General features: G+C 36.1%; 2 protein-coding genes across 14 annotated transcripts in view; both read left to right on the forward strand.

Annotated features, from left to right (window-relative positions):
• The window catches only part of ube4b (ubiquitination factor E4B, UFD2 homolog (S. cerevisiae)), a 32,082-nt gene extending 25,402 nt beyond the window's left edge, over window positions 1–6,680 (forward strand). The window contains 8 exon segments of the mRNA XM_048178256.1: window positions 82–317; window positions 400–526; window positions 971–1,115; window positions 1,353–1,487; window positions 4,352–4,543; window positions 4,628–4,802; window positions 5,388–5,534; window positions 5,673–6,680. Of these exon segments, the coding sequence (XP_048034213.1) occupies window positions 82–317; window positions 400–526; window positions 971–1,115; window positions 1,353–1,487; window positions 4,352–4,543; window positions 4,628–4,802; window positions 5,388–5,534; window positions 5,673–5,734 (1,219 nt within the window). The 3' untranslated portion in view covers window positions 5,735–6,680.
• An 840-nt stretch (window positions 6,681–7,520) lies between these two features.
• The window catches only part of kif1b (kinesin family member 1B), an 86,499-nt gene continuing 81,152 nt past the window's right edge, over window positions 7,521–12,867 (forward strand). For 5 of the 13 annotated variants that reach the window (XM_048178236.1, XM_048178238.1, XM_048178245.1 and 2 more), the window contains exons 1-2: window positions 7,524–7,820; window positions 10,714–10,858. In XM_048178236.1, coding sequence (XP_048034193.1) covers window positions 10,753–10,858 — 106 coding nt within the window. In that variant the 5' untranslated portion in view covers window positions 7,524–7,820; window positions 10,714–10,752. Of the gene's footprint in view, window positions 7,821–10,713; window positions 10,859–12,867 lie in introns of all 13 variants that reach the window. The other 8 variants (XM_048178241.1, XM_048178242.1, XM_048178243.1 and 5 more) reach the window with 4 other exon arrangements.

Consider the following 12,867-nt stretch of genomic DNA (forward strand, 5'->3'; position numbering starts at 1 on the left):
ACATCATAGTATTAAAATCACAAATTTAGTTACATTTATTGTTTTAGTGAAATTTAACTTCCCCCCCTTTTTGTTTCTCAGGTACTTTCCCCAGGTTCTCTATGAGCCGTGCACTGAAGACATTGTGACCTTCCTGGTAGTCTTCCTTTGCAGTCAGAATTACATAAAGAACCCATACTTGATTGCCAAGCTGGTGGAGGTGCTGTTCGTTACCAACCCAGCGGTGCAGCCGCGCACTCAGCGTTTCTTTGAGATGATGGAGAGCCACCCACTGTCTGTCAATCAGCTTGTTCCCGCCCTCATGAAGTTCTACACAGGTAAAAGGGTGTCTAAAATAAATTTTCAGCTCTATTCTGAGCATTTTGATTTTGTTTATGCTAATTGATTGTTTCTCCCCAGATGTGGAGCACACTGGAGCCACAAGCGAGTTCTATGACAAGTTCACCATCCGTTACCACATCAGCACCATATTCAAAAGCCTGTGGCAAAACATTAACCATCAAGGCACCTTCCTGGAGGAGTTCAAGTGAGTTCACTCTTTAGTTTTGAGTGAAATTTGAAATGGTGATAAAACCAATATATCATCCAGGCTGATTAAGGGTGTGTTCACACTTGGCATGTTTGGTTCGATTGAAATGAACCCTGATGCTATTGCTCTGTTAGTGGGGTTCATTTGAATTAATGTGAACACTGGCATCTGAACAGCAGACAGAGACCGCTGAAAAGGTCTCGGTCTGCTTCCAAACAAACTCTGATGCGACTCGAATGAATTAAACAAACATATAAACAAACCAAAAATGGGATGTGATGTCACAAGATTTTATTTTTTTGGTCTATTTATCTATCTGTCTAAATTATTAAATTATTTAAGTTGTTGCATTAAAATTTAGTTACTTTAGTTAAATATATATATTTTATATACATGTGTTTTATCCATACATTTTCCCTCTCTCTCTCATTCATTCTGCAGCTCCGGGAAACAGTTTGTGCGCTACATCAACATGCTAATTAACGATACAACTTTTCTGCTGGATGAGAGTTTGGAGTCTTTGAAACGCATCCATGAGATCCAAGAGGAGATGAAGAATAAAGAGCAATGGGACCAGCTGCCCAGGGTCAGCACATATCACAACTTGACCAATAATTCTGTTACCCACCCTTTTGAATGCATTATGTTTAATGGATATAATGCAATAGTGTGTCATGGAAAAAAAGCATTAGCTTTAAGGCTAAAATGATGGGGAGTGTGTTTTAAAGTGAATGGATGTGTTGTAGTGTTTCTACTTTCATTAACATATTTTGTTCCCAGTTCCAATCAGATCTAATTGAATCTGAACTGTTCTGATCCTCAGGAGCAGCAGCAGAGCCGTCAGTCCCAGCTGACTCAGGATGAGAGAGTATCACGATCCTACCTGGCTTTAGCCACAGAGACAGTGGATATGTTCCATATCCTCACCAAACAGGTCCAGAAGCCCTTCCTCAGGCCTGTAAGTAAAGAAACACATCACACTCCTGTGCGCTGTAAAAACACACTCTGTGAGATTATTATGGCATATACACTAACTTTCAAAAGTTTGGGGTCAGTAAGATTTTTTTTTTTTTTTATTATTATTTGATCAATTTTTATATTTTTTTGATTAATAATATTAATCAAATAAATATACATAATACAATATTTGATTAATAGTATAATATATTTTTTTTATTTTGTTAAATTTTAGAATGCAATTTATTCCTGTGATGTCAAAGCTGAATTTTCAGCATCAGTGTCACATGATCCTTCAGAAATCATTCTAATATGCCCATTCGGTGCTCAATAAAGATTTCAGTAATGCTTTACAATAAGGTTTCATTAGTTAATATTAGTTAACTACATTAGTTAACATAAACTAAGAATGAACAATACGTCTACAGCATTTATTAATCTCAGTTAATGTTAATTTCAACATTTACTATCAAATGTTGTATTTGTTAAAGGTGCCCTAGATTCAAAATTTGAATTTACCTTGGCATAGTTGAATAACAAGAGTTCAGTACATGGAAAAGACATACACTGAGTTTCAAACTCCATTGCTTTCTCTTTCTTATGAAAATCTCATTTGTTTAAAAGACTTCCGGAAAACACGCGGATCTCAACATAACACCGACTGTTATGTAACAGTCTGGGTGTACGTCCCAATATTTGTATATGCCAGCCCATGTTCCCAACATTATGAAAGGCATTAGACAAGGGCAGCCAGTAACGTCTGGATGTGCACAGGCTGAATCAACAGACTAGGTAAGCAAGAACAACAGCCGAAAATGGCAGATGGAGCAATAATAACTGACATGATCCATGATAACATGATATTTTTAGTGATATTTGTAAATTGTCTATCTAAATGTTTTCGTTAGCATGTTGCTAATGTACTGTTAAATGTGGTTAAAGTTACCATCGTTTCTTACTGTATTCACAGAGACAAGAGCCGTCACTATTTATCATTTTTTAACACTTGCAGTCTGTATAATTCATAAACACAACTTCATTCTTTATAAATCTCTCCAACAGTGTAGCATTAGCCGTTAGCCACAGAGCATAGCCTCAAACTCATAGAGAATCAAATATAAACATCAAAATAAATACTTTACTCACATAATTCGAAGCATGCATACAGCATCTTGTAAAGATCCATTTGAGGGTTATATTAGCTGTGTGAACTTTGTAAATGCGCTGTAATATAATCGAGAGCTCGTGTGGCAGGGAAGCACGCGAATTAAAGGGGCGGCGCGCTGAAAAAATCAGTGCATAGTTAATGATGCCCCAAAATAGGCAGTTAAAAAAATTAATTTAAAAAAAATCTATGGGGTATTTTGAGCTGAAACTTCACAGACACATTCAGGGAGACACCTTAAACGATATATAGGTTGCGGCCCCTTTAATTCTCGTGCTCCCCCGCCCCCGGAAAAAGCATTGCCTTGAACAGCATAAACACAGTTTACACAGCTAAGTATAATTCCTCAAAATGTGAACTAGATGTTCGTCATGATGCTGCAAATGCATGCATCGGAACATGCTGAGTATAGTATTTATTTGGATGTATTACGTTTAATTCAAAGAGTTTGAGGCTATAATACGTGGCTAAACTAACATGTATTGCTCATTGTATAAAGAATGAAGTTGTGTTTATGCATTACAGACTGCAAATGTTTAACAAATGAGACGACTTATTGTACCAAGTGTTTCTTATCAATGATGGTAACTTTAACCACAGTTTAATATTTTACATGTGGAAACATGCTAATACATTTAGAAAGACAATTTACAGAATAGTCACTAAAAGATATCATGTAATCATGAAATCATGTCAGTTATCTATTGCTCCATCTGCCATTTTCACTATTATGTCTTGCTAATGCTTCACTAGTCTGATGATTCAATTTGCACATCCAGACGTCCTGCCCTTGTCTGAATGGCTTAATCATGGGCTGGCATATGCAAATATTGGGGGCGTACACCCCGACTGTTACGTAACAGTCAGTGTTATGTTGAGATTCGCCTGTTCTTCTGAGGTTTTTTAAACAAAGTTGATTTATATAAGAAGGCAGGAAACAATGGAGTTTGAAACTCAGTGATATGTCTTTTCCATGTACTGAACTCTTGTTATTCAACTATGCCAATATAAATTCAATATTTAATTCTAGGGCACCTTTAATACTTTATTCTGCATGACCATATTCTACATCCCATAATCCTACCCAATACCTTAACTTAACAACTACCTAACTTACTCGTAATAAGCAGTAATTAGGAGTTTATTGATTCAAAAGTCGTAGTTAATAGTTAGTTAATAGCGAGAATTGGACCCTAATATAAAATGTGATGTGAAATGTAAATGTAAATTTTCTTTTAGAAAAAGAAAAACCTTACTGACCCCAAACTTTTGAACGGAAGAAAACTGCTTATCATATGGAGTAGAAGCAGTTTAATAAACACATCTAAGCAGAACAGTTGTAGAAACATGCCTTGAGGAACATTTTAGCAGACAACAAACAGATTTGCATTAGGAAGCTCCTAAAAAGTGTTAAAGTAGGTTTAGGTTTGGTTATTAGGAAAAAGCATGAAGATTGTAATCTGCTGCTTGCCTGTAAACGAATCTCCTGCGCTCTGCTCTCTGCAGGTATTTATAGTCTTCAGGGAAAATTGAGCTGCTGCTAGGTTCGGAACATTGAGTTTATTCAGGAGCTGTGAAAAAGGGCACTTCTAATGACACTAATAAATAAATACTGCATTTTATAGGTTCTGTTTACAATGCACAAAAATGAAAACATTTCTTGTTGGGATGACTGAGGTGTATTATGTTGTATCGAACAGGAACTGGGTCCTCGTCTGGCTGCCATGTTGAATTACAACCTACAGCAGCTATGTGGGCCTAAATGTCGAGACTTGAAGGTGGAAAACCCAGAAAAATACGGTTTTGAGCCAAAGAAGCTCCTGGATCAGCTCACTGATATCTACCTGCAGCTGGACTGTGCCCGATTTGCTAAAGCTATTGCAGATGACCAGGTCTGTATTTGCTCACCAAGGTCTTTTAACTGTATTGCAAGACAAATAGTGAACAACTCAATTTATTTTTTTGCTCATTTTCAGCGGTCATACAGCAGGGAGCTCTTTGAGGAGGTCATTTCCAAAATGAGAAAGGCGGGCATAAAATCCACCATTGCTATTGAGAAATTCAAACTTCTGTTGGAGAAGGTGGAGGAGATAGTAGCTCGCAATTCTCAGTCTGAGATGGATTACAGCGACGCCCCGGATGAGTTTAAAGGTGAGGGTCGTCAAGTCTTTAGCTATGTCATATTTTGAATCTTGCACTACTGTTCAAAATCAAAAGTTTGGGGTCAGTTGTAAATTATTTTGAAAGTCTCTTATGCTCACCAAGACTGCGTTTATTTGATCAAAATACAGTAAAACAGTAATATTATGATAACTATTTTAATGTTTTAAAATGTAATTTATTCCTGTGATGGCAAAGCTGAATTTCCAGAATCATTTCTCCAGACTTCAGTGTTCACATGAATCCTTCAGAAATCATTCTAATATGCTGATTCTGATTTACAAAAATGTTTCTTTTTATTATCAATGTTAAAAAATGTTTGTGCTGCTTATTATTTTTGTGGAAACCATGATACATTTTTTTTTTGACAGTTCAAAAGAACAGCATTTATTTGAAATAAAATCTTTTGACATTATAAATGTCTTTACTGTCAATCTTGATCAATTGCAATGAATCCTTGCTGAGTAAAAGTATTAATTTCTTCCAAAAAAAAAATAAATGTTTGAACGGTAGTGTAGCAACAAATTTACTAGTCGTTTGGAGTTCGTAAATAACAGTGAGGTCCTACCTGAACAGATCCGCTGATGGACACCCTTATGACTGATCCCGTGCAACTTCCATCTGGCAACATCATGGACCGATCCATCATTCTGCGACACCTCCTGAACTCTCCCACCGATCCCTTCAACAGACAGCCTCTCACAGAGAGCATGCTGGAACCAGGTACCAATCACACACAGCTTTTCAAAGATTGCCTCTTTCAGTCCTGCTGCCAAATGCACTCTGGCTTGTCTTTTTTTTTTTTTTATTGTTAGACTGTATAATGCTGACTCTGTATATTTTTTTTCCCTCTCTCCACAGTCCCAGAGCTGAAGGAGCGTATCCAGGCCTGGATGAGAGAGAAGCATACTGGTCGCTTTTGAGTTTTCTCAGTGAGCCACGCTTGCCCCTCAGTATAAATGTTTTTATCACGCTGGAAGTAAACTGAAGAGAAAGAAAAAAAAAAGAAGATGACAGTACCCAAATTGTTTTTGCCTCCCTTTATCCTCTTTATCGAGCCACTGTCTGATGGTTCTAAATTGAAACATAATAAAGTTTAGACTTTTGAAACATTTTGATTTTGATTTTGTATGTCTGCATACATACCAAGCTGAAAGGGCACACAGTCTCACACTCCAAAATTAACAAAACTGGATATATAAAGAAATTCTTATTTTGTTTTCATTGGCTTCACAGATGCATTTTAATGATTCTGACAATAAACATTAAAGTTTCATGTTTGTGAGTTATTTGGAAGAATGTTGTTCAAGTAACACCAGTATTTCCATTTTTACACTCAAGAAACATTGGCTGTAGACATACAGTTTACAGTTCAGTCCCAAACTTGCCGTTTATTTTATATGGTTGGAAAAGTACAGCGTATTTTAAATAAATTAACAAGCTCTAGACTGTCTTGTCGAAAATACAATAGATGTTGGTGTAAATTGATGGAAACATACCAGTGGAGCATCAGATGGTGACTAACTGTATTAGAAATGTGTTGGTTTGCACAGAAATCTCATGTGTACAACAATATGACTAAAAGCTGATCAGAGCTCAAGCCCAGGATCAAGTAAGAGAATGTGAAGCTGTGTTGTAGCATGATCATCATAAAAATGCCAGTATGTCATGTTTTTTGTTCTGTTCACCAACATTTGTTTCGGATCACAAAGGGTCATCAACTCTTGTTATTAATGTTAACCCCGGTTGTTGGATTTCAGCATAAATTAAGAGTTTTTCCAGTGACTTAAAAGGGTTTATCTGTACAGGAATTTGCTTCCTTTGCTACAAAATTCTTTTGAACTGTAATAAATGGTAATGCACACACAATGATAACTGTTGCACGTTTTTTCACTTGTCCTATTAAATTCATCAGTATATTTTGCAAAACATTAAGTTATTAAATATTAAATTATCTCATTTATGACAGGCTGTTTATTTAGTATAATTGAGATAGTATTATAGTTCTTATTTTCCCTTAAATGTTAAAGTTTGAGTAATTTTGTTATTTTTAATTTTAGTTTTAGTTCAATTTGGGAAATGCTGATAAATGTTTCTTGAAATAAAGAAAACTAACTGAAAGTTTATTTTTTTTTTTCAATTTTTACTTCATTTAACGTTTATTTCAAGTAGCAAAATGTGTTTTTATGGTTTTAGTTTTAGTTCGAAATAACCCTGGGCACAATTTAAGCTGGCCACATTATAAAATAAAATTGAATCAGTGGTAGAAAACATTTTAAGTGTGGTATATGATGAAACAGCTTTTATTTTGATTAATTGCTCGTAGTGAATTACCTTTATGTATTGTTTTGAGAGGATTCAAGTCTCGTGACTATTTTAGAACATAATGGGTGTAATTATATTTCGAAGGAACGTCGCTACGATCACATAATAGTTAAAAAAGAGCAATTTAGGATTCTAAACGATTCTTTTAATTAATTTCTAAGGTGTAGCTATCCCTGTTTTATCCATGTTTTTGCTAGGCGGCGCCCTTCACTTTTGTGTAGTATGATGCCACGCCACAGCGGATCGTAAGCGACCCTGCAGTATTGCGTCACAGCTGCCCAGCCCACCTTAGTTTTTCCAGCGTCCTCATTGGCTACACGACTCATTGCTCACACAATATTCAGTTCTTATTGGCCGGACGGTTTGTCATTCACGATGCTGACAGGGCAGTTGACGTAATCATTTCAGTAAATCAAGGCATTCATCCATATCCTAAGCCTGCTAGAGGAACGGTCCAACGACACCAGCATCAGCCGAATAAAATATCAGAATCGCAAGCATCTTGCGCGGCGCTGGAGAATGAAACGCAGCTATAATGGGTGTATATAACAAAAAAGGAACTATTAAGAACTTAACCGTCAGTCTTTTTTGATTTTTGCTGCTGGTTGTAGACGTCATTGGAGAATTGGCACCGTGCAGGATTTCTATGGTGTTCTAGTCGTCTCTGCGTGTGGATATATAGCGGTAAGTGTCGTCTTTTCTCTAAGATAATTGAAATACTTAAACATTTGAGTTTGAGTATACATTGCCCGAGTCGCGTTTCGGAATGCGAATGAATGTTTACTGAAATGTTTTGCTTTTTTGCGGCTGATTACTTTAGCGCAACTTATTAGTGGTATTATACACTTTTTATATATATATTTATACATGAAAATAAATGTTCAAAATGATAAACCCATTTGAGGGTTATGAAAAGAAAGTCACAGAGTTCATAGAAAGAATTAGTGATGGGAAGTTCGGCACATTTCCACGAATCGGTTCTTTCGAACAGTACCGACTCATAACTGATTCAGTAATCCGTATCCTTGTTTCTCTCCAAATGCTCGTACTGTCACCTCACTAGTCGGTCTTCGGCTCATCACGGATTAGGTAACGTAAAAAAGAAAACGATTCTCTTTTGTATAAATCGGTCCGTGAATCCAGAACCCCTCGAACCGATTGTATTCGTGACGGTCGTTCATACCGGCTGGGGAACCGGTTCCCAGCAAGGATTCGACTCAAAGAACGATTTGTTCTCAAATAGGACATCATAACGTGCGATCCTTAAAGAAGGCAATAAGGTTATAATGTAAAACTTGAGTTAGTGCTTTATAAGAATAATTAAACGGTTTGGTCAGATTTATATCTGTCGTTATGACGAAGTGCAGCTATGGCAACGCCGGATATGTTGTTGCTAGTCCATCAATATCTTGTCTCCGTTATTAAACAGTGAAGTCGGCGTATCCTTGAGCAATATTTTTGATGTTGTTGCGTTGTTTTAGTAACATACACTTCTATAATAGTGGATAGAAAGAGAAATAATTTTCTTAGTATTCGTCCCTGATGTGAACATACTTGTGTTTTCTCCGGCAGATTGATTTTCATGGGCGTATGCCTTTAATTCAATGAATGACTACAAGGGCAAGGATGAAAACATCCTCTTTTTGGTGTCATGTGCTTCAACAGCGCACTGTTCTTTTTTTTCAGTCACACTCAAGAGATCTGAACTTCAAAAATAATTGCTGCATTGTCAGATTCGTTGTAATGCACCGTCGGTCGATAAAACCAATACTAAATAACAAATGTCACGCCCATAAGTGATACATGGATTTGTACAGGAGCTAGACTGGCGTTGGTATTTGTCGGTGCATGTGTTTTGATATGTCATGACGGTCTGGTGTCAGTTAGTCAGATGTGTTTACTTGTGCAGTGAGCGTGTGAACAGGCCCAGCCCTGCTGCTGCTGCTGCAGGCGAGCGGCCGCCATGTTTATGAGTCCGTGAAGGAACCATCTAATATTCCTGATAATCTGCTACATCTGTGTGTGTGCTGGATATTTACCTGCATATTATGGCATTGCCTTTGACCACCGGTCATTTAATATGGTAAATGGGTTGTTGACACATAACATGCAGGTCCATGAACATTTATGTATTCAGTATTAAGATTTTGGGTTAAAATTTACGTAAGGAAAGGGAGTGTATATCTTGGTCCTTTTTCATCATTGGAATTTTTTCACCATTTTAACCATTTTTTTTTTTTTTTTTTTTTTTACTTTTACTAGTTACTTTGAGAATTAATTTTTCTAATATTAGGTCGTAACTGCATGGATAATAATTATCACATCACAGGAATTGCTATTATCATATTTATCATAAGCATTCCCATAGCCATTGAAAACTCAAAAATAATAGATTTTACAAAGTTAATTTCACATTTTACCCCATAAAACCTGACATATGAAATAATAATCAAACATTTTTTTTTTAAATGGAAAAGTTTTTTTGAACCTTTAGACAAAATATAAAAGAAAATCTAAAAAAACAGTTTGCATATGTTTTCTGTTTTGTAACATATTTGATAAATAAGGCTTTTAGTATGATATAGTGAGAATATCGAGCTCACACATGAAGAAAAAACACCACAGTTTTATTTAGAGGCCCAAACTGAGCAAAAATATGCAGTTTGGTGCAGATATTGTTATTTATTATATGGCCAAAAAATAAGATTAAATCTTGATATTGAGATTTTTACAACAGTATAGCAGGCTACATACATAAAATGTGTATAGGTATCAGTCGTCACTCTATATCTCCCAAATACTTGTCTTAGTAAAATTAAGTATGATTTTTTTATCAAAGATCTGTAGTTTTAATTGTGTGGGGCAAAACATAATCTAATGCAATATAATCATGATTGTGATATAATTTGCAAGTACAAATAAATGTTCCTCAAAAGCCAGTACACATTTAAATATTAATAATATAAAAGTTACGTTTAAGTTTACTTTATAAAACATAAAACTCAAAATATGTGTATCACAGCCTAAATGTGGACATTTTTGGAAATATACTAAAAGGCCTTCTACTAAAAGCATATGAGCTATCAATCAGACGGCAGAAGGCATGTAGAACATTGTGTACAACAGGCTTTTCAGCCAAATCTTGATCATGTTGATATTTAGAGGCCTTAGAAATGAATGTATCAAATAGTAGGCTTTATAGAGTTAAAGTCATTGACATTTATACTATATACTGCTTATTGTGAGAATAAAAAATAATTCTTAATCTAATATCGAGTAACATAGAAGCTAATTAAAAAGTCATGGAAAATGATCAAAATCTGTGGGAACCCTTAATCATCTTTTTCTTTTATGTTTGTTTTTAGCATCCAGTATTTTAAGAGAATCTTCTCAAATGCCTCATAACCTCTAGCATCATTGCATAAGTAATGTTATGGTGCCTTCTGATCTATTTAGAAGTCTTGTTTACTCTGATGAGATAATTCTGGATAACGTCTGTGAAATGTGTTCTTGTACCTTTAGCCTAATAGCTGTGGCACTGGAGAAAAAAACAACAACATTCTGTTTCTTTTTGCAGGAGAACATTTTGTGGGATTGAATCGCAACAGCTTCAACCATGTCTGGCGCCTCAGTGAAAGTGGCTGTCAGAGTGCGTCCCTTCAACTCGAGGGAGACCGGCAAAGAATCAAAATGTATTATACAGATGCAAGGGAACTCCACCAGTAAGTATATACTTGTCTCTATGGCTCTCATACATTGTTTGAATTGTAAGCTTCTCATATTCAGTCACATGCCTCCAGAGAAGGTGGCTCTAGCTTTTGGCTTTAGGGTATGAGATATTCAGAGTGAGATAGCGTTCAGGTTTTTATTGGAAATCTGCAACCTGAGTGACTGAAAAGAAAGAATAGAAGTGGATATTATATTCTGTTTGAAACTAGAAGAAAAGAAGAGTCTCTCTGTGTGAAATCCCCTTCCTTTAGAAAAATGAGAGGACTCAAAGAATTTCTGCCTAAGGGACTTTAGTGTATTGAGGTGCTGTGTGGCTAGGTTCTCTTGTTCATCAGTTTTGCATTAGTTTAGTGGTAGCGGAAGAGAGAGCCAGTGAAAGGATTCAAAGGAAATGAGTTGATTGTTATCGCCCGTGTTTTGGGTGTTATCGTTATTACAGCCTAATGAAGTAGAACGTGTGACCACGCATTAAGAAATCATGGATCCTTTGATGTTTCAGTCAGAATTTTGAACTTCCATACCATTGTGATGATACCATTTGACTTATTTGTAGGAGATAAATGTGAAAAAATCAGTCCATGTGCATTGTGAATGTGAGCTCGGCATACTGTATCAGATGTTTTTTGGGTGGCATATGGGTTGTTAACGTCCATTTGCAAGTGGTGAGTCATTGTGCTCACTGAGATGTGATTCATTGAGCTGTTTTGAACAAGGTAACATTAGCCGATTGACCACAGAAATGGTGGTGTGCTAATTCTTAAAGGTGCCCTAGAATTAAAAATTGGATTTATCTTGGCATAGTTAAATAACAAGAGTCATGGAGTACATGGAAATGACATACAGTGAGTCTCAAACACCGTTGTTTCCTCCTCCTTATATAAATCTCATTTGTCTAAAAGACCTCCGACGAACAGGCAAATCTCAACATAACACCGACTGTTACGTAACAGTCGGGATCATTAATATGTACGCCCCCAATATTTGCATATGCCAGCTCATGTTCAAGCATTAGACAAGGGCAGGATGTCTGCATGTGTACAGCTGAATCATCAGACTAGGTAAGCAAGGAAGAACAACAGCGAAAAATGGCAGATGGAGCAATAATAACTGACATGATCCATGATTACATGATATTTTTAGTGATATTTGTAAATTGTCTTTCTAAATGTTTCGTTAGCATTTTGCTAATGTACTGTTAAATGTGGTTAAAGTTACCATCATTTATTACTATATTAACGGAGACAAGACTGTCGTTATTTTCATTTTTTAGCCACGGAGCACTGTCAAACTCATTCATAATCCAATGTAAACATCCAAATAAATACCATACTTACACGATTAGACATGCTGCATGACGAACACTTTGTAAAGAACAATTTTGAGGGTTATATTAGCTGTGTGAACTTTGTTTATGCTGTTAAAGGCAAGCGCGAGCTCCGTGGGCGGGGAGCGTGAGCATTTAAAGGGGCCGCAGCCTAAATCGGCTCATATTTAATGATGCCCCAAAATAGGCAGTTAAAAAAATTAATAAAAAAAAATCTATGGGGTATTTTGAGCTGAAACTTCACAGACACATTCAGGGGACACCTTAGACTTATATTACATCTTTTAAAAATACGTTCTACGGCACCTTTAAACTAAACTCATTTAAACCTTGCCAATTTAAACATTCAACCGTAAGACGCAAAAGAGAACTTGTGCGCGCTGTGAGGAGATTTGTGTGTACTCATCCGAAGCGCGTACACAGAGCTGCGTCACAGCTGTATTTTGTAAACTATCTGAAGACATAGTTGGGATCGTTACTTTTTGATACAGTGTTGGCACTATTTTTACAATTTGTTCCATGGGACAAGAGTGTTGAAAATTTAACTACCTAATTGGTGGTAGCATGTTCCACATACGTATTATATTTACATTCTAAGAGTGTGTTATTGACTTTCACACTGAACTTCTTTACTTTATCTGGTTACTTTAACATGTTTGTTACTTTATCAGGATTTAT

The sequence above is a fragment of the Megalobrama amblycephala genome, linkage group LG24, assembly GCF_018812025.1.
Source record: "Megalobrama amblycephala isolate DHTTF-2021 linkage group LG24, ASM1881202v1, whole genome shotgun sequence".
NCBI classification, from domain to species: Eukaryota; Metazoa; Chordata; class Actinopteri; order Cypriniformes; family Xenocyprididae; genus Megalobrama; species Megalobrama amblycephala.